Below are 22,856 nucleotides of genomic sequence, written 5' to 3' on the forward strand. Positions count from 1 at the left end.
AAAGTCATTTTACTATTGAAAACCCCTTTCATTTTATTTTTTGTGTATAGATCTAAAAAAAAAAACAAATAAAAAATCAAAGCAGGAAGAACTATTCATACCAACTAGGACACCAGGTATCTCTAATTCTGCCAGCAGGAGCAGGAAGTACTCCACCTATGTCCTTTGCTCCATTGCTGCTTACTCATAGTAACCCTCATTTATTTACCTTCCCTGTTAAATACACCAATTACCATGTGTAACAAGCAGACCCATTTCATTATACAAATTCTTTTATATTTTGCATCACTATTGGTTTCTAGCTTTTTAAATCAATACACTTTGCTAACAAAACACGCTTTTTTAAAGGCATGAGAAGCTGACATTTTAATCTTTGGAGCATTATTACTGAGTACTTTTTCTCCCAGCAGAGGATATATGTGACGGGTACAAAGGACTCTTGTGTGCAGAACAGGACATCAGGCCAATCTGCATCTGGGGACTCAATAGCCAGAAAGATTACTTCAGTTTAAGCTTCGGTAGAATCAGAGCTGAGGTAATTGAAATCCAACTGCTTGGGCTATATTAACCTTGACTTTTTTTTTCTCATTTGATCACTTTTATTGCCCTGGTCCATGAACAAATAAACATGCACGACATTGGAGGGTATAGATCCTATTTTCTTTATCTTGTATATAAAGACCAAATTGGAACACCATTTGATAGTTTTTTTTTTTCATTTTTTTTTTGCTTTTCAAAACTTTTAAATTGTAAGTTGTATATTTTCTGTTTATAGGTGCACATGCATGCACATGAATAGTATTAGGTATGTGTGTGGGGCATGTGTGTGAGCGTGTGTGTGTGTGTGTGTGTGTGTGTGTGTGTGTGTACATGGCAGATGGCAGTCAAAGGAAGATGCCAGCCACCAATTGCCCTCCACTTCATTTTTTTTTATTTGGCCAGGGTCTCTGCCCAGTGAGTTCCAGGAATCCCTGAACTCCATCTTTCCTGAGCTGGGATTATAGACACAGACCACTGTACCTGGGTTGTTAGGTGTCTACTAAGGGTTCCAAATTCAGCCCTGGAAGTTATATCTTTCATGTAAATGAATACTTAAACATTCAGAATAATTTATAATTTGTAGTCCATATAAACAAAAAGAAAGTCAACATTAGGGAGATTTTTCAAAAATGAATATTCACAGGATTAAGGAAGAGTTTGGGGAGAAGGTTGAACATGAGCAAAACACATTGTATAAAACTCTCAAGTAACTAATAAGACTGCATATTCAGAAGAGATGAATCTAATTAGATGATATCAAAAACTAACAGAGTAAAACCACGTAGGTGGGAACATGGTAATACTGTAAAATTGCACATTTGGCTGTTATGTGGTACTTATTCACCTGGTTCACATTACTTATCAATAATATAAATTGAACAATATGTCCTAAAGATTGTTTCCTTTAAAACTGTATAATTCTCAAAACTGCCCATCACTTATCAGTTCTTTATAGAAAAGTGTCATTTCCACATAAAGCCACCAACGCAACACAAATAAAACCCCAAGATCGCACACACTACATAGATAAAAACAGGCTCATTTCCTTTGCCAGTTACTCCTGTCTACCTCTGAGTTCATGGCCGTTCCTAACTGACATTTCAAAACCAACCGCTTTAAAGCAGAGCCAGAGTCTTGCACTCACAGTTTGTGATCTTTAGGGTCCTCTTGACTTCCCCACTTCCTGATCCCCCACAGCCATCTTCGTCATCACAGTCTCCACTGGACTGCTCCAGCATGCCTCCACCACTGCCTGGCTGAAACAGCTCCCTTGTGTTGGGTTTGGGTGATCGACCCTGTAACAACTGAACATAGACCACAACAATATATGTATTAACAACAAATGCATATTTTCTTACACATTTTAGGCAGAAATTAGGATGATTCTCTTATATGAATTCACTAGTTCAGTGCAGATGCCTTACCAAATCAAATCTTCATCATTTAAAATAATAACTGGAACACTGAAAAATGATGGGCAAAATCTGGTGTCAGCAAAGAGCAACAGTCCACCTATTAACTCTAATGGGAGGCATTGGATAATGCTTTGGAAAACAAATTTAGGCTTTGTGCTTCTAAGTGGTTTCACTCAATGACTATATTTCTGAATAAGCAAAATCTAACCCCAGTCAATTGCACTGTTACACAGTAGAACCCTTGCTGTGAAACCTTGGCTGAGTGTCATGTACTAGTTTATAAACTGACAAGCTACATATCTCCAGACATAGAGTGCTATCACTACAGAACAGAATTCATCCACAAGTCTAGCATTTTGGACAGACATATGTGTAGAATTATTTAACATTCCTCAAGTTAGGCATATAGTCCAATGTACACGGCATAGGGTAGATGTAAAGCCCAACTTACATTTCTGCAATCATTATTTTTTTCAACTCCAAAGGTCTTAATTCTCATGAATTTCATTTACTCTTTTTTTTTCAAGACAGGGTTTCTCTGTGTAGTTTTGGTACCTGTCCTGGATCTCACTCTGTAGATCTCACAGAGATCCACCTGGCTCTGCCTCCTGAGTGCTGGGATTAAAGGCATGCACCACCACCACTGCCTGGCGAATTTCATTTACTCTTAAGAGCAAAATAAATGCAATAGTCATTTTCCTTACAGACTAGAAATGCTAGTAATATTTTCAATAATATCAAATATGTTGGGACTTCTTTCCAACAAGGTAATGATATGAATAGCAGAATATTTCACTTAAAGGTAAGACTTATAAAAATAATCCTAGATATGGCATTTACTTCTTTAAGGCAATCTTGAGACTCACATGACTAAACGTAAGAGAAGAGGACACTGATGTTATAAACCTCTGCTGTCCACTTAATGGGCATTTAAATTATGTCTCTTTCTAAAGGACTGAGGAGAGGAACTTCAGTGGCATTAATGCACAGATAATAGTGAGACATTCATCTGAATGATAGCATCTCATACTCAAGAGCCCAGAGGAAGATAACTTCAGAACATTGATGACAAATATGCCTACCATTTAAGAATACTTAGATCAAGCAACTGGACTGTGAAGTTCAGAAAGTTTACAATTAAAAAAAAAAACAAAACAGGTCACAAATTTTGAAACATTATAGTTTCTTTAAATTTCTACTTTTCTAACCAAAAAACATGTAAACAATGATAACAATTTAAAAAATTCTTGTTCTTTGTCAGCAGTTCTCAAAGAACTTGTCAATAGTGCTAATTTTAAAAGAATAATTTCAAAGTCAAATGAATCCAATGCCATCTTACAATACAACTTCTTTAATGTGGTTAACAGGTTGGTATGTATGCTAATTCCTGGAGATGGGGGGGCCATTGCAATGGAGAAATGAAGATACAGCACTTTAAACACTCAAATCTGAAGAGGTAGAGTACGGAGAAGTGGTTTTATCTTACAGCCTTTATCATTTACTATTAAAGTATTCCACTTATCATGTAGCCAGTGCAATCATAAAAGGATTGGACTATGAAGCTCAACATGCTGAGAAATGAATTTTGACTCTAATATACATCCATTATGAAACATGGGTATGGGTAAATTCCTTGAATAACTAATTCAGCTTCCTCACATCTAAAATAATCACAAGAATATCTGTGTGCCATTGTCATATTGAGAGAAAAAGAAAAACACAGTAATTTGGAAAAGATGTGTCAACACATTAAAAACTAGTACATTTAATTAGTTATCTACTGTATATATTATATTACAGTGTTATTTAAATATCCAGTATTAGCTTAAAGAATTGTCTGATGAGTGATTTAATTATGAGTAAGCCTTGTGTAACAACTGTAGCAAAAGCCACATTCTGGTGCTATCTTGCTTCCTTCTTTGACACTTACATCCTTTACCAACTTCTTCCCATATCAACTTTATTTTCCTAAGGATTCTTCTAGTATTTTACTGGGATCCAGGCCAGAACACAAACAGAACCTCATGAACAACAATACATAAATCACCATGATCCAACCTCAAGAATTTGATCTCAGAATTCAACAGGATAGTCACTGTAAAACAATACTCACTATTTTAAGAAACTTTTCAGTTGAAAGTGACTAAACACATTGTCAGAGAACTGTATAGTTGATTTATAGTTATCACCAGTTTAGATGAAGTGGGAACTGGGAGAATGGAGCCAATAAATAAAGTCTCATGCAATCGCCAACTTTATTCAGACCAATACTCTGAGGGTTAAGAGAAATCACATGAGTAAAGTTCTCATGAGTTCAGGCTGTATATGATCACAAGGACAAGTCTTATGTGGCAAATTTTTTCCATAGAGGCATATAAACATTTAATTGAAATACAGCAGCAAGCAATACTGAGTAATATGAAGTAAAATCACTCCTATTCACTACATCTGGGAGGAACATGAAAACACATTCCAAGAATAAATCCATGTTTTAAAGAAATTGCAGTCACAAAACTTATTATCTTGGAGTGTTCTCACAAGCACTCAGAGTTCTCCTCACATGACTCCATTCCTGGTCTGTGATTGAGAACAGTCAGTGATAAAATAATATGGGACATTTATAAAATTGGCTGTGATGTTTTCTATATTTCTTCTTCACTTTAGCATCTGTCTAGGAAAGATCTCAGACAATGAACTCCAAATTTTAAGAAACAGTACTATACAGAGCTATAATTTCTTTAAAATATCTGTGCTGAGCAGAATTGGAAATGGATCCCAGGACTTTCCTCTTTAGTGCCTAGAACAGGGAAGCTGATACCATTTTCAGACCTGGCACACTATATTTTCAGGACTTATGTGAATGTACTACCTCACTGATAACTTATTTTTGGGTTTATGGAAAGCAGAATTGTCTGCATGAGAGTAACATAATCAAATTGGTGTTTTAAAAGACAGATGTTTTTCTAGCCATTAGCAGAGACAGAAGCTGGAATCATTGTTTGGGAAGTTGGATACAGAAAATTACATTGTATAAAAGTATGAGATCTGGTTTTGTTCAAGGCCATTAAGGGTCTCATGGGAAAGAACTGACTATGTGAGGCATCTAGGAACTAAAAATGGAGTGACCTTCTGGGGGGTTCTACTGGTCTTATAATTCTCCCCATGTGGTCTAGATTACCTAGAAATGGCTTGTAGTCAGAAGTTTTTTTATGTCCTGCCCAGTCCTGCAGCTGCTCAGACCCAAATAAACACACACAAACTAATATTATTTTTAAACTATGGCCATGGCAGGCTTCTTGATATCTAGTTCTTATATCTTAAATTAATCCATTTCTATAAATCTATATTTTGCCACGTGGCTTGTTGCTTACCAGTATCTTTACATCTTGCTTCTCATGGTGGCAACTAGCAGCATCTCCTCTTCTCTGTCTTTCTCTCCTTCAACTCTCTCTCAGAATGTCCTGCCTAACCCTACTCTGTCTCACCATTGGCCAAACAGCTTTATTTATCAACCAATCAGAGCAACACATATTCACAGCATACAGAAAGACTTTCCCATTATTAGCAGAAACAAAAGGAGTCTCTCTCTCTCTCTCTCTCTCTCTCTCTCTATATATATATATATATATATATATATATATATATATATATATGATAAAAAGAAGACTGCTGCCAAGGCCAAAGTTTAAAAATAATATTGGTCTGTGTGTGTTTATTTGGGTCTGAGCAGCTGTGGGACCAGGCAGGACATAGGAAAACTTCTGACCATAATGGTTCATTCTTCAGAATTTCTAAACTGAGTCAAATGTGGCCAGTCATTTGATTTCAGATATGTGGAAATCTGAGCTCAATGTTAATGCTGGAGTACATGCTAATAAATTGATGCTACCTTGAACTGTTAAATGTATGGTCATTAGTTATGTCCCAAGAAAAATTTAATACATTCACATATCCACACTTGGACAACATTTTTTTTGAAACTTAATTTTTTTTTTTAATTCTCTAACACATTATTTATAAACAGGTCCACCTACTGGAAAAATGGTGCCCTTTGAAATAAACTATCATATTTCAACAATGTATAAGTTTTCATTTCCTCTGTTTCTTTGTAATTCTCTTATTTTCCATGTCTTCGTGTAGGAAATAAAATTTCTGTTTCTATGATGGTGATCCAAATAAGTCCAGGATCCTGGGTGGACAATCCTATATCTGCAATCTCCTCTTCTGATAGGATTGGTATCTCTTTCCTATGTGTGGAGGATCTATCTTATCTATAACATTTCCTATAATAATAATAATAATAATAATAATAATAATAATTCATTTTCTTATTTATACTCTTATACACCAACACATATTCATTCCTATCCGTGAGATGGAATGTGATTATCAACCTGACTGGATTGAGAAAAGCATGACATACTAGTAAAGCACACGGCACTCTGACCTAATGAGTGTTTTAACCCACTGATATGTTCAGAATCCGAATAGACGATTACAAGAAATACAACTGTTAGATGGTGGGACCTAGTTGGAAGAAGTAGGTCACTGAGGATGTGCCTTTGGTAGCTGTACTTTGTCCTCAATCCTCTCTATTAAGTCTCTATTTAACTTGCTCTCCTCCATGATACGATGTTCTCTTCTTTATTTTCTTTTCATGATGGGAACCTCTAAAAATTATGAGCAAAATAATTCTTTCTCTCTTTAAATTGTTTATATCAGCTACTTAATTAGAGAGATAAAAACAATCCGCCACATAGAAGCATGTTTTCATTAAAAGCACATATCCTTAGTTTCGTCCAGGGAACTTCTAACAGGCTGTGCCCTAACTTGTCAAGAGATCACACTCTTGTTATCTACAGCCCTTGTGGCATTCACTGGTTTGTCTCTAACCAGGGACAGGATGTGAAGATTACCTTACTCCTTTCTATCTTACAAGGAAACTGTATGCCTCTATTCATATTTCATTACACTTTGTCTTACCTCATCCCCCACTGCAAGTGACATTGTCTCTAACCCACTAGGACAGCATTATTTTCCCCAAATCAGGATGTTTACCACATCATTTCTTAACCTAAAAGCTCTTTCATGTGCTTTAGCAAAAAATAAAATCAGTGGTTCTCAGCATGTGTCTATATAGGGAGAAACAGTCATTCCAGATAAATGAGTCATGGGGAGAAAGACAAAGGGTGAGGTGCTTGGCAGTTTCACAGTATGGCCCTTCTTGATTTGTTCGAATTAAGGTTTATAAGAAATTTCTCAAGAAGCAGTCTTGTCTCCTTGAGATTCACCTCACAGTTTTCAAATTTGCATAAGCAAATTGCCTGTCTGTTATCACCTGGTACAAACCAATATACATCTAGAAATGAGAGCAAAGTAAAAGGTAAATAGTGGCTTGTCAGTTAAGGTCCCCTAGAATGTACTAATATACTTTAAAAGGATTCTAAACACAGTTTTTCAGACCCAAATTCTATCTAGGAGCAGTGCATCACTATTCTCTTGAAGCCACACCTGTGTTGTTCTTCTTGCTGCTATTCACTTCCTTTCCTCATAAAGCATGCCCTTCCCTTTCCTGCAACTCATAATAGTATATCTGCTTTTCAAGTTCAAGTATCTCCTGTTAATCCTACATATATGTCTGTGTTTTTCTTTAAAAAACAATAACAACAAAAAGCACTGAGCCATTAATTGGCATTGAACCAACATTATTTTACATATGTCATAAAATCTGATGAATGGTACATTTCTCAGAGATGAGGCCAGGATATACCTTTCCATATTCTCCTCATCATAACTGAAGGACTTGTAATAGGGAATAATTATAGGTAATTAATAGTAATATTAATAAATAATTTTATTACTTCTTTGGGAATACTTCATTATGTATATCCTGTCATTAATGGCCTCTGTATCGAATTAGCTTTAGTAATTTTTTTTCTGAAATCATCAATGGTCGTGAAGTTCTAAAATAACTGGTTCTATTCTTACTGGTGGTAAATTGGTTCACTTATCCAGCTTGTGGCATTAATTGAACATATATTATGTAACAAGAATTTTGAAAGATTAATCATCTACACTGCAAAAGCAGGCATTGTTCTTAGAAAGTGCATACACACACACACACACACATGCCTTAATTCCAAGAAAGCATTAATAAATGTGTTATAAGATGAAATTAAAATTAGAAAAGAAACCAAAGGCTTAATATTGTGACTTTGCTAAAATACTGTCTCTGTACTTTAAAGGAGTGATTTTAAATGATCTTATTCCTATGTCCCTGGAGATTTCTAAGAATTTGTTTAAAATAAACATTTAAAATGAAGATATATTTCTTCAATGTTTGTGTTCTCCATATTTGTTACTATACGCGGAGAGAGATGCTCCCACTGCAGTTTTTAAGTAATTCTATATTTTTTTTTTCATTAAAATCGGAACTGTTGAAATGGTTTCAAATGATTCAGTTTATTTTGTTTGTTTGTTGTTCTTAGAGGAGAAAAGAAACTTTGGTTTTGCATTTGGGATCATCAGGGCAAGAATGCCTTTCTTGTTCTTCCACAGAGGGTCTGTCCTCCTTGTTTGTCTTTCTCCAACCCCTGAACGATGTGGGTTTTACTCTCCTTGGCTCCTTGAACCACCTTCCTGGACAAGCATCATTTCACATCCTACTCTTCAACCAATGTTTGGAAATCAGCCCACCTTCTCTCAAGGACAGACTTTCCCCCTTGTGTTAATAAACCACATGTGTACTTGAAGAAATACAAGTGAATCTGTAGAATGAAAATGGTGCTTATTTCTATGTGACACATAAAAATCAGCCATATTATGAGGATACGTGTTTGCCAAAACAAATCTCTCCATTTCATTCACACACAATCATACATTCCATGCACTAAGGAAGGCATGATGTATGGATGTTTTTAAACTTAAAATCACAAATAAATTCACCATTACTATTCTGGCCCTATGCTCTCTGCCTCTGCAAAACAGAATAAATTTTTACTTGCTTTTGTGAGCACTATTTGAGTTGTATGCTGTAAACTCTTAGCACAGTGTAAGTCCCAGTGGTGAGTGTTTAACTTGATCATTATTATCACTGTAAGTGTCCGACTTGGTCCTCCTGCACCAATCTTCTTCAGAAGATGGGAATTATGCCAGGGTAAAACCAGCATCTACAGGGCTGGCTGCTTTAGCTTTGCCATCGCAGCCTGCCCAAAGCTAAAATGATTATGTTTTAAGATTTTAACTTATTCCCCATTAGGGAGGGGAGAAATTCAATCAATACATACATATTTATAGAACAATTAGAACAGAAGAAAGGACATGGTTTTGAGTGCCAGCCACACATTAATTGTATGCCTTAGGCAAATCACTTAAGCCTATTAAAACTCATTTTATTCTGATGAATAAAAATGCTTGAGAAAGCATTTATCCACTCTAAAGCCCCGTACTCCTTCACAGGGCCCTGAGCATGACCACACATCCATAAAATTGGGAGGACAACAGAGTAAGGACAAAGTTGGGGAAAAAAAGAAGTGTTCTTCGTTTCCCAGTGGCATGCAGCTTGTGCAGGCCACCGATTAGCTGGAAAGCATCGTTTTGATGACTGATGCTTCCCGCTTGTGTTTAATTGGTTTAGGAAGCTCTTTAAAAAGGCTCTTACAGGATGTGTTGGTGGGTAGAATATCTGATGACTCTAAGGCAAACACACTGCTGTCAGCTGCTGAACTAACCTCTCAATAGACTCAATTTTCATTTTACTGTCTGGCAATATCCCACTTTTGCAAGAACCAGTCAAATGCTTGCAATGAAATCTATTTTTGCCTGGCTCCTATGTAGAGTACATGTGCCATGAAAGAGAAACATCAATCACACTAAAAATAAACTCCAAACCTAAGAGTACAACAATATGGCTTAAAACATTTTACATACTAGAAAATCTCTAACTAGTTACCTTTTCTCTCATCATCCTTTACATAGCAGTATAAGAAGCAAATATGTGTTAGGTGGTATTAGTCCCTATACATGGTCTCATTCATCCATTCCAACATAACCACAGGAAAATATGTAATTTTATATAAATGATAAAAATGTTCAGACAAACATTGAAATGTTAATAGAAAAATTGCAATGAGGAAACTGAGAATATAAAAAAATGTTTTTCAAGTTTAATAATATGTCTTAAATAATATATTATGTGCACATAGGTTTAAAAAATATACGTATGTGCATATATATATATACATATATATGTATGCAAGTATATGTTTATAGAGATGAGTGTGTCAGATACCAAAAATGAATATAATTTTGTTTCAAAGATACTGACATTTTCATTTTTTTAATGTAGAAAAGCAATGGAAGCTCACAACATTTAGAAACTAGAACTCTGATCCAAATTCCCCATGATTGATTTTTTTTTTACCTCTATAGACTGTTTCAAATGAGCCATAAAACTCTCTTTGTTGAACCTGCTCACTTTGTTTTGTTTGAAACATATTTTCCCTTCCCCTAATCCTCCAACCTTATTTCCACATCTCCAAACCCAATGCTGCTTCACTGTCTATGTCCTCATTAACATTATTAAAATCGTTTTTACAAATCCTTTAACAAAGTATCCTCTTGCTGCTCTTTCAAGTTTAGAAAACATTTTACCCATAAATCCAAACACTGCAACTTTCCGGCTCTGTATTTTTAACAGCAGTTAAACCTTTATAGACGACTCCACCTAAAAAGCCAAACACATTTTGCAGTATGTCATGTTATGTTAGGTTGACCAGACACAGAAGTCATTTCTGTAGGGTTTCTTGTCAGTGTTTGCTTTAAGTTAGAGCTCTCTGATCTCTGAGTCCGCTGTGCCAGTAATCTGAAAGGTCAGTGCTCTGTTGGCATTTGGCGTATGCAATCCAGGCTGGCAATTTATAAAAGTCGTGTGATTTCTGTAAAAAGAACACTGAAGTTAAAAAGGTTTACTAAATGTACTCTCTAAGCTGTAATGCTGCACTGAAGTCATTTAATCTTATTCCCATACGAAAGCTCTGTCTTCCACTACCACATCTGATCTTCATCTCCAACTCAAAATGCAGCTCTCCCCTCTTCTAAACCACTGTGCCACAATGGATTGGACAAGTGAATTATGATTTGTGTCCTAATCCAAACCCAAGTTATGTCAGGAATGAAGTGGAAACAGAAGAGAAAACTGCTTTATACAGAACTTAGAAGGAAAAAAAAGTAGCCCCAAAAGATGAATGTTCAGGGCAAATTTTAATCAACTATCAAATGGTTCTTGCAAAAACCACTCCAGGCTTCTGAAAAGTATGCATTAAAAAGAATACACGATTTTTCACAAGACACCTCCAGGGTTAGCTGTTAGAGCCTCTGTTTAAGCATCTAGGCTGGGTTGGCCAAGAAGCCCCAGGTGTCAGCGACAGGGACAAAGGAACAGTTTGTGAGGAAGCAGTGATGTGTCATGACAGCAATAGAAGGAAGAAGCGGGGAAGGAGAAACTGGAAATTTTAAGCAAGGCGAAGATCTGTAAAATGATTGGTGAAGCAAGTAGATGGTTAAGGCAAATTCTTTAAAAGTCAAACATCTTATTGCTCAGATCATAATGCAAAGGTAGGAATTCCCCTATTCTTTGTCCAGAGGGAAGACTTCTTTTCTTCACTCTCACTTTCAGGCTAATTTACTAATTTTCAAAATCATTACTGCATAACTGCTGTGGATATCGCTATATGTAAATAAACTCTGATTGGCCAATAGCCAGACAGGAAGTATAGGCGGGACTAACAGGGAAGAGAATTGAGGGAACAGGAAGGGAAGAGAGAGACTGCCTGGAGCCGCCGCCAGGACAAGGAAGATGTAAGGTACCAGTAAGCCATGAGCCATGTGGCAAAGTAAAGATTAATAGAAATGGGCTAAATATAAGAGTAAGAGCTAGACAATGACAGGCCTGAGCTAATGGCCAAGCAGTTTAAATAATATAAGAGTTTGTGTGTTTATTTTATAAGTGGGCTCTGGGACTGGCGGGACTTGGTGGCGGGAGCTGGAGAAAAATTCTCCAGCTACACATAACCATTGACAACTAACAATACCGTACATGCATGCAAGACCTCAACAATATACTTGGGCAAAAGTAGTTAAATGTAAGAACTTATAGCTGATATGTGCTAGGTTATAATTAAAACTAAATAGCTTTCCAAGAAAGAATAATGAGATATTGAGCAGTTTCACTGTTTTGCCTCTCTCAGGTGCTGATTAAATGCGTATTGTTCATGGTTTGGGTTATCATTCGGGAGTAATTTCTATTTAAGATGCTAAAGGCTTTAATCTCTCCAACTATGTCTTTGTAAGCATGCAGAGTGTTCAAATACCCCATGGGGTGAGGTAAGATTTTGTTGTTTTGAATGGATGTGCATTACTGCGCTTTCTTCCCATTTTCAGTTTTGACTCGAGCCTGGGATTGCCTTCAGGAACTCATTCTGCTTGTCATAAGTATAATGGCAAGTGCTTATTAATAATTTACTATTGAGAAAAGGCTAAACTATTTGCCTAGTCATTGCACTTCACGGTCCTAATATTATAGGAATCTAACTTAATTTCCAAAACCATGGAGAAAACACAACTGAGCAAATACGTTCTAAAACACAGTCATTTGGTAAATTGAGTTTCTATTAACCATAATCTTTGTAGTAAAGCAGAGACCATATCAACAACAATGTTCTCATTTTCCAGTTAATGATTATAGGCAACACTAATTTTAAAAAATATATATTTATTTTTTGTAGATGAGTGTTTTGTCTGTATATATGTCTACGCAGAAAATGAATGCGTGGTGCCTACAGAGGGTGTTTGATCCCTTGGGCCTGGAGTTCCAGGTGGTTGTGAGCCATGATATTGGTGTTGGAAAGTGAACTGCGGTCCTTTGGAAGCCAATGATCTTAAAAGCTAAGCTATTTCTCCAGACCGAGTAGTAGTAATTTATATGTACATGGATATGATAGTTGATGGTTTTGGACCCTTTACCATGGGGAGAACTCAATGTAATAGTAATATATACACATTTTCACCAACAAAAATATAATGCTCTTACACCGAATGCAGGGTATCATGATCCTCCTTTTTTAACTCAGGGTTTTCCCCTTGCCATTTCTTTTTATTAACACAAAGTGCTACTATATTTTTAGGAGGACTATGAGATTTATGTCACCCAGCTCTATGTGTTGCAATTGCTGTCTTTTCATCTCCATCATATGGCCTTTATCATATGACAATAAATAAATAAATAAATAAATAAATAAATAAATAAACAAGAAAGAAAGAAATGACTGAATAAAGGGAGGAAGAAGGAAGACTTTAATCATTATATATTGTCATACAAGTGATCCCTGTTTAGAAATTTTAATTCATCAAATTTCCATCATCCTTTTGAAAGAACTGTTTTCAATGAAGTATTGAAAACTCATTTAAAGTCTGATTTGGGCAACTATTCCAGATTTGCTTCACTGGCCAGATGTAGAGAACATATCCTCGAGTGCTCCACTGTAATGAAAGAGTCCTCTAAAGTTTCAATGGACTCTAGGTTGAGTCTAGAGGAGCTCAGCATGACCCATTTAGAAAGACACCTCAAATACCCCAGACGGTAGCAGCCCTATGACTTCCCAAACCTTCTCATGTCCACCTTTACCATGAGAGGCCTTAATCTACCTTCTTCAGCTAACCTATAAAATTGTGAACCATCACACATGAAATGAAGAGAAATGTTCTAGAAAGAACTTGAGAAATATGTATAATATATGACTGACTCTTCAGTTGTCTTGTAGAGAGGCTAGGAAGGTTTACAATTTTAAGACAAATCCTGTCACTTACTACTTAAATGAGTACACTTAAACAAATAATTTAAGCTTGCAGTAGCTACACACTCCCTTCAAAAGATAAAATTGAAATTTCTCAGGTGCCACTTGTAGCTTTCAATTAAAAAAATGTTATTTTAATTTTTTCTTTACTACTCTCTGCCTCCCTAAAGTAATACACACACACACACACACACACACACACACACACACACACACACACATACACACACACACACACACACACACACACACACACATACACAAATATACATACATAAAAACATATAATATTAGTATGGCTTGAGACACAGACATATATTTTTATGTATATTATTTTTAACAATATATAAAGACATTGTTTGCTGGGCAGTGGTGGCACAGGCCTTTAATCCCAGCACTCAGGAGGCAGAGCCAGGCGGATCTGTGTGAGTTCGAGGCCAGCCTGGTCTACCGAGTGAGATCCAGGACAGGCACCAAAACTACACGAGAAATCCTGTCTTGAAAAAAAAAAAAAGACATTGTTTTATGTGTGTGTGTGTGTGTGTGTGTGTGTGTGAGAGAGAGAGAGAGAGAGAGAGAGAGAGAGAGAGAGAGAGAGAGAGAGAGAGAGAGATTGTTTATTTATGTCTCAGGTTACTAACATTTTCGTAGGAAAACAATTTCTACCTTTAAGACTTACTTCAGGCCTCTGAAAGATACACAAGAATTCTCCTTTTTTCTTGCTAGATACAGTATTTGTCCCCCACAACTTCCCCTGCACACACTGCCCAGTGGAAGTATATGTTTGTTAGATTGAATTGTGTTTTCCTGAAACACATATTGAAACCCTAGCTTATAATATCTCAGAATGCGATGTCATTTGGAATAGGACCCTTTTAGAAGCAGCAAAGTCAAAATGGAAGTATTACGTTGAGTCCTCCTCAGTAGCACTAAGTTCTTATAAAAGAGGTGCTTAAAATGCTGGTTACTGTGCAAGGGCCTAGTTTTGATCCTCAGCACCAGAAATAAACAGTCACGTCCTGAAGACCTCAGTACATACTTGGTTTTTGATAAGCCTTTTTCTGGTCTATTAATGAAACAAATTATGTTTCTGGCTTCCTGTTGGTTTAAAATTGTACTATGTGAGAATCTGCATATAAATGCTGTTGCTGTGAGAATCTTGCAAAATAGATGTCTGTGGGTGTATCTATTTCCTGAAAACACTGTATATGAATAGTAGTAGTCATTGCTTACATTTTGGGAGAACTAACCAGATAATTCACCATGCTTGAAAATCTTTCTCTCCCTCTCCCTTCCCCGCCCCATGTGTGCTTGCATATATAATGTGTTAATCGTAGAAACAGCTTCTATAATAGACACAGGATTAATTCAGTGTTTTCAAGTTTCTTGGAGTAATATTTAACAACTGTTTTTCCAGTGAAATCAATTGCTTCCTGTAATTTTGAGCCTCGGTCTGGAATATGTTAGCTTGTCAGAGGCTTTCTTTTCTGTTCTTTGTGTTTTCATTCTTCTTCTCGGATGTTTACTGGATCATTATCTCTCTAAATATATTTTATTGTGCTTCTCGTTCTGGATAATTTCACTGGCTAGAAAGTTTTATGTTGGCATAATTTTCTCCTCAGCATGTTGAAAATATTGTTTCATTGTTTAGTTTCCATAGTTTTTGTTAAAACATTTTTTTCTTGCTTCTTCGCTTGCTTTACTTTCATTTTGTTTTGGATCAGCAGTTCGATACCATTATCTATTTATTTTTTTCTAAATTAGGTTGCTTAAGTTTTTGGTCTCTTGAAAGTGAATTGTTATCTACTCTTGTTTTTCCTGTTTCCTGTTGGAGATAGGGTATTCCTAATACATGGCAGCCTGGCTTGGCACTTAGGACTCTCTGCCCTTTGCCTAAAAAGTACTGAGAGTAAAGTATATGCCAACAGCTGGCCGAAGGTCACTAAAACGTGTCATATATGACCTTTAGCGGTTTCCTCAAAGAGAAATGTGTAATGACACTGGTAGGTCTGGTCACACCATCAGGTGCACTCCTCTGAACCTGTCTCCAATGTGCGCTGAGGGAATAATTGACTTAGGCCTCTAGCTCTGAGGTTAATGGAGGGGAGTCAACAAACAAACCCGAGAACCATATGGGAATGACTGACAGCCAGCAGTATCAGCATCTATTGTCAAAATCTCCAGAGGAATCAGGGACAAACGGAGAAGCTCTAAGTTAGTATTCAATTGGCTTTAAAAGACAGCAAATATCAGAGGAAAACTAGCTTTGGCGGGTGTACCTGGGAAGTCATGAGGGGATTCCAGGCTTCCTGTTATCACAGTGCAAACAAGAGAGAGAATATGTCATTCCAGGTCTCCTAGCCTGGTACATGCTGATTAACAGGAGGTTTTGGCATGTTCAGTTTCTTTAAAATACAAAAGTAGGGCAGGATATACAGTTTAGTGTGTGTAATTACCTGGGTTCAGTCTCTAGCACTAACAAATAATCATTGTGTGTATTATACTATATATAAATGATTCACTTTTATTACAAATTAGGGAATGGAGAAAATCCATGATTTAATAAAATCTTCATGCATTTCTGTAGCTAGAGTTTTCCTGCCTGGCCCACAGTCAGGACAAATCTCTATCACCCGCCAGTCCCACAGCCACTCAGACCCAACCAAGTAAACACAGAGACTTATATTGCTTACAAACTATATGGCCATGGTAGGCTTCTTGCTAACTGCTCTTACAGCTTAATTTAATCCATTTTTAGAAATCTATACCTTGCCATGTGGCTCGTGGCTTACTGGAGTCTTCACATGCTGCTTGTCATGGCAGCGGCTAGCAGAGTCTCCTCCCACCTTCCTGTTCTCTCAAATCTCCTCTCTGTTAGTCCCGCCTATACTTTCTGCCTGGCCACTGGCCAATCAGTGTTTTATTTATTGTCCAATCAGAACAATTTGACATACAGACCATCCCACAGCAGATTTCCATTTTAAATGTCTATCAAAGTGCTTTTATGGACATTTATCTCACATTTTTTCTACTTCCCTGTACTGGACATGTGATCTTTTAGATGGTTGTTCCATTCTGAAATATGTTGTTCTAAGTCAAAGTCTCAAATGTAGCTGTCTGTGTAACCAAAGCTGCCCTTGAACTCCTGATCCTCCTGCCTTTACCTTCTAAGTGCTGGGTACACACATGATTGACTATGTCTGACTAACATTTTAGTTTTAGAACAGTGCTATAATCTTTTTGTGTACACCCTGAGGCAGCTGGAGAACTATGTACTTCTGTCACAGACCATGCCTTCACCGTAGCTTCCCCTAACTCCTCCGGGTATTCAGTAGCATACCTATGTTGAGCTCCTCACTCAGGCTTTCCTAGAAGTGGGCAACCATTCCTTCCTTTACAATAAGTCTTTCTCAGTCAACAATTCTTTCATCTCTGTGTAGTTGATCCTTCTAAGCCTTAGGGAGAAAAATAAGGCCAACTGATTAATTCTTTTGACTTTAAGGTATACGGAAAGGCATCCTTCTGAACTGCTTTAAATATAACAGATTGATTTTAAGTCACATGAAACCATCTCTCTCTTTCTCTCTCTCCTCTTCCATTTCATACACTGAAGACAGAGGACTGCCAGCACTACATATAGCCATGCAGAGGGCTTCTCCTGGCTCAGGTCCTAGAATACAGGATTTGGGGAGGTTTAGGAGCTGTGGCCTTGTTTGAGGAAACACTTCACTAAGGGACAGCTATGGTAATATATAATCTTGCCCTACTTTCTGTCTGCCATATCTGCCTCATGTTTACAGTTAAAGATGTTATCTCTTCTGTCCCTGATGGCATATCTGCTGCCTGCTATCATGCCTCTACTCTTCCATGAGGGACTCTTATCCCTCTGAATCAGAAGCCAATATAACTCTCTCTTCTTTAAGTTGCCTATGGTCATGGTGTTTTATCACAGCAACAGACATTAACTAAGACATACTGGCTGTCTTAGTTATGCTTTCTATTGCTGTGAAGAGACCCCATGACCATGGTAAATCTTACAAAGGAAAACATTTAATTGGGACTGGCTTACAGTTTCAGAGGTTTAGTCCATTATCATCAATGTAGGACATGGTGGTGTCCAGGCAGACATGGTGCTGCAGAAAGAGCTGAGAGTTCCACAATTTGATTCACAGGCAGCAGAAGCAGACTGATTACCACACTGGGCATGGCTTGAGCATAGGAGACCTCAAAGCCTGCCCCCAGTGACATACTTCCAACAGGGACACACCTACTCCAACAAGGCCATACCTCCAAACAGTGCCACTCCCTAGGGGAGCATTCAAACACATGAGTCTATGGGGACATACTTATTCAAACCACCACACTGGCACAGTCTGGAACAGCACAGAGCATTACACAGCAAGATCAAGGAGTACTCTCATGATTTTCTGGTGTTTCTCTCATTATAATGTCACTAAGATTCAGTCATAGAAACTCCACCCAGATCATTTTAATCCAGAGCACATTCCAAAATACTCACCTATGATACCATAATCAGATTAATTATTACCCTCTTAACAACATGCCACAGTGGAGATTCACTCTCACCACATGATGCCTGAAGGGACTCCTATAAACAATACCCAAATCACAGCAGCAGTTTTCATTGTTACAGCAAGTGTAAGGGCAAGAGAGAGAGGCAGGGTAATCATGAATGTAACATTGTGTTACTTTAGTGAATTGTGCACTACCCACACTCTAGGGGAGGAGATCAAATAACATTGGGCATAGTTAGGTGGATCCAAAGCCCTCAGAGTCCTGTCTCCACTACATCATCCATGATCTTTGCCACTTCCCTCTTTTGCGTTGATGTCGTTTTCCTTTATTGAAAACAGATTCTTCTCTTATACAATATATTCCAACCACAGTATCACCTCCCTCTACTCCTAGCCACCTCCACCCCCCTCTCTCCAAGACCCACTCCTCCTTTGTTTTCTCTTCAGAAAAGAGCAGGCCTCCAAGAGACAACAGCCAAACAGGGCAAAACAAGATACAATAAAACAAGTTGAAAGCCCTCATATTGAGGCTGGACAATCCAATAGGAGGAAAAGAGTCTCAAAAGCCAGTGAAAGATTCAGATCTATAACCACTTCCACTGTTAGGGGTATCACAAGAACACCAAGCTGACAGTCATAACACATGTGCAGACTCATGCAGGCCCCGTGCTTGCTGCTTCCAAGCCTGCTCAGTTGATTCAGTGGGCCATGTTCTCCTTGTGTTCTCCATTCCCTCTGACTCCTGCAGTCTTTCCTCCCCTTCTTCCACAGGATTCCCTGATCTCCATGGGGAGGCCCACTCCATGAGAAGGAGCCCATGCCCTATGCTTCTTCAGTGGCCAAAAATCTGAGACTGGTTAGCCCAGAGACCTAGAGTAGAACCAAACGTGTCAGGCCCAAAAAAAAAAAAAAAAAAAATCAATTAAATGTTTTCTAATGATATTTTGGTATACTAATATATTAGTCCCTTGTCCAGTCATCATCAGAGAGACTTCCTTAAGCAATGGGAACAAATGCCGAGACCAACAGCCAGACATTATTCGGAGAGAGAGAGAGAGTCTAAATTATTTTCCTTATTAATGTACAGAATCGTGGTCTCTATTTTTTAAATCCTTCTCTTCCCTTGCAGACCTGAGCAGGTAAATACAGCAGTTTGGTTTTTCCTTACCACTAACCTCTCTTGTGCCTAGTACAATGAAGAAATTGTGTACACCTAGGTCAGCCCCTTCAGAGTCTACATATTACAGCCTGGAGTGATATCGAGGTCAGCCCCTTCAGATTCTATAGATTAAGACATGCCAAGCCATTCAGTTTTTCCCTTGTTTACACTTGTTAAGCATGGTGGCTGCTTTGTGGTCTCTACTTCTTCTTAATCCTCAGGCTTCCATTAACAATGAAATTCTAGCTTATAATTTCTTTTATCTCCTTTTTACAATGTTGTTTTCTATAAGGCAAGTGAGGCACTGTAATTTTAGATTGATGGGGCCTTTCCGAAAGAGTTTGTACTGTGGGATGCTACTGGGTATTGTGATTAATTGTTTGTAGTAGTTGTAATATCCAATTTCTTCAGTTATCTGATTTTTTTTCCCCAATTGGATCTCAAAACTATAATTCTAAAGCAAGAACTACCCATGTTTTCCACAGTGTTGTGTAGGAGTTGTTAATTCTTGCAAACTATTTTAAATAATATGCAACTACTTTTCCTGGAAGCTTATTTTTACTGTTTATTTGAGTGTGCCATTAAGATGTCAATGTAGTTAAACGAATATTTACTGTTTACTATTTATTAGCCCATGCCTGTACTTGGAATAATAATAATAAAAAAAAAACACCAAACATGTCTCTAAATATCTCAGGTTTTCTAGTAACATATCACAGCTCTATATAAAGCCAATGCTATTAACCTTTAAAATAATAACTTGAAAGATACTCAGTGAAGAAATGCATCTTTTTACAAAATATCACATACATTTTATTTTCAACAAATTAAAATATTTGATGATTTATGTTTTGGGTTAATTCTAAAAATTTCCAACTTCACATACATATTTAAAAAACAAGAGTGTTATTTTGTTATTCACAGTATAGGTATGGTGTTTCATAAATTTTGTCTCTAAAGTTTCCTGACCTTTATATATTCAGTTTCCTCCTCTTGTTTACAATTTGACTGGGCTGTAAAGGTGCTGTCATTAACCAATGAAAATAAACAGGAAAAGGTCAGTGTATTCCTTATAATGGTTGCCTTCCAAAAACTGTGCAAGACATTCAAATTCTGCCTCATATTTGCAAGTCCAAACTTGTAAAATAAATCCATGGTGACATAAATGAGACTCTGACTCCAGATAAAATGTGTGACATACAAGGTCAGAAAGTCCAGATACCTTTCTTTTCTTTTCTGTTTTTATATATTAATGCCAGTCTCCAAAATTCCAGAAAACTAGATATAGAATGCATTTCTGGCTCATATATCATAAAACATAATATTCTTGAAAATATTTTCCAAGCAGAAAGTTTCAAACATATAATTCATACACATTGATAAATTAGCCTATGAAAGCACTAGCAAGCATTTATAATTTATTTTCTGGTAGCTAATTGATTTATTTATCAATTACTTGTAGATGGCTGATAAGTATACAAAGAGGCATTTTGACTTCATCAATTTATTATTTCAATGTGTGATCAAAACCATTATACGATGACACTTCTTTCTTTCCATAGGATCAGTTTGATGAGAACATACATATCCCTTTTGTTTATTGGTGCTTTTTAATCATTACTTGTGAATAACATGTAGTAAGTGCTCATGTTTATGGGGAGCACTATGGTATTTAGCACATGGATACAACTTTCATGTTCTCCTCTGGAATTCTTCCGTGTTGACGCCTTCCTCCTCGCCTCAGCGTTTCTTTTCCTTTCCATTCCTTCCTATGGGAACCTCAGAACCCTTGCCTTCCAGCACTCCCACAACCCGAAGTAAGTCATAGGACACTGAAGTCACGGCACATGGCTGCAGAAGACTACAACTGATCACTTGTGCTGCATTGGGCACCAGTTAATCCCTCTCTTGACTCCTCTAGGGTTTACTGTCCCACTCTCTGGTGATTACTATTATACAAGACCTTAGGTTCTCATATAGAAGAGAATGTGTTTGTTTGTTTGCATTTCTCTGTCTGGCTTAGTTTACACAATATATCATTTGCCAGTTCCATCCAGTTTGCAACAGATGGCAGAATTTCATCCTGTGCATGACTGAGTAACATTCCATCGTGTATAGATAACATATGTTATCATATAGTCACTAACTGATGGGCACACAGTCTGATTCTGTATCACTGCTGCAGTGAATATTGTTACAATACTTATGAAAAGGCAAGTATCTCTTTGCTATGTTAATTTCATTTCCCTCAGAAACAGTATAGCTGGATAAAATGGCAGATCTGTACTTAGAGTTTTAAGCAACCTCTATATTCTCCATCATGCTTATATTAACTTAAAATGCCATCAGTATTAGGTAAGGTGTCTCTTTGTCAATAGGTTCACAGCATTTATTATTATAATTTGAATAACTTGGTCTTACTGGTAATATCTCACTGAGGTTTTGATGTGAATGTAGTTCATAGATGATAACAGTAAGCCATTTTCCACATTTTCTTGGCTACTTATATTTCTTCTTACAAGAAATATTTTTTTTCTCATTTACCTTTTGTTTTGTTTTACTTTAGTTTGCTGTTTATGAGACAGGGTCTTGCTATGCAGTTCAGACCGGCTTCAAACTTGAGATTCTTATGTATATATGTCTGCTGAATTTTGCTATTGAAAATGTGCACCAGCACTCCTGGCTCTTGTTTTTCAAAATTTAATTGAAACTTTTTCACTGAATTTTTATTTCCTTAGATAATATCAATAACATTTCTTCCATTATTTATACTCACAGCCATTTTTGCCCTCCCCATTTTTGACAACCCAGCTGTATAGTTATATAAAATAGGCCTCCAAACCAAACATTTACTAATAATAAGTCATAAATTTATTTTATAACACTTCTCTGATGTACATACAAGTTACAATGCATTAACTATGAGAGCAAATTTGAAAGCTAATGACATGAATGTGCTTGTTTATTTTAACATGAAGAATTAAATCTTGGCTGAATATTTGGCCTTATAGACATAGATCAATATAAACATTTTTCAGAGGTAATGGAAATTCTGATTTTATAATTATAGCTGAAAATACAATTTTACATAAATAGGTTGTGCAATGTGACAGGTATGTTTAGAATCTTAGAAATTCCGATTTATTTACTTATTGTATGAAGTTCAGGTAAGACATTCAGATAGCAGTTTCCAGAACACTAGTACATCCGAAAGATATTCTAATGTAATCTGACACAGGAGATCTCCATTCTGTCACAGCTGTCTCTGGGTTCTCATGGAAGCATCGCCCTCTTTTGATTGTTGTAGCTTTATAGAATGTTTTGAGAGCATTAATTCTAAGATCTTCAGGTTGGC

The 22,856-nt window shown here is 36.9% G+C and overlaps 1 protein-coding gene across 1 annotated transcript in view; it reads right to left on the reverse strand.

The window, feature by feature from the left end:
- Positions 1 to 1,655: 1,655 nt before the first annotated feature.
- Positions 1,656 to 22,856, reverse strand: part of Gpc5 (glypican 5) — a 646,525-nt gene continuing 625,324 nt past the window's right edge. The window contains exon 7 of the mRNA XM_059274285.1: positions 1,656 to 1,844. Within this exon, the coding sequence (XP_059130268.1) occupies positions 1,656 to 1,844 (189 nt within the window). The remainder of the gene's footprint in view (positions 1,845 to 22,856) is intronic.

The sequence above is a fragment of the Peromyscus eremicus genome, chromosome 9, assembly GCF_949786415.1.
Source record: "Peromyscus eremicus chromosome 9, PerEre_H2_v1, whole genome shotgun sequence".
Lineage (NCBI taxonomy): Eukaryota > Metazoa > Chordata > Mammalia > Rodentia > Cricetidae > Peromyscus > Peromyscus eremicus.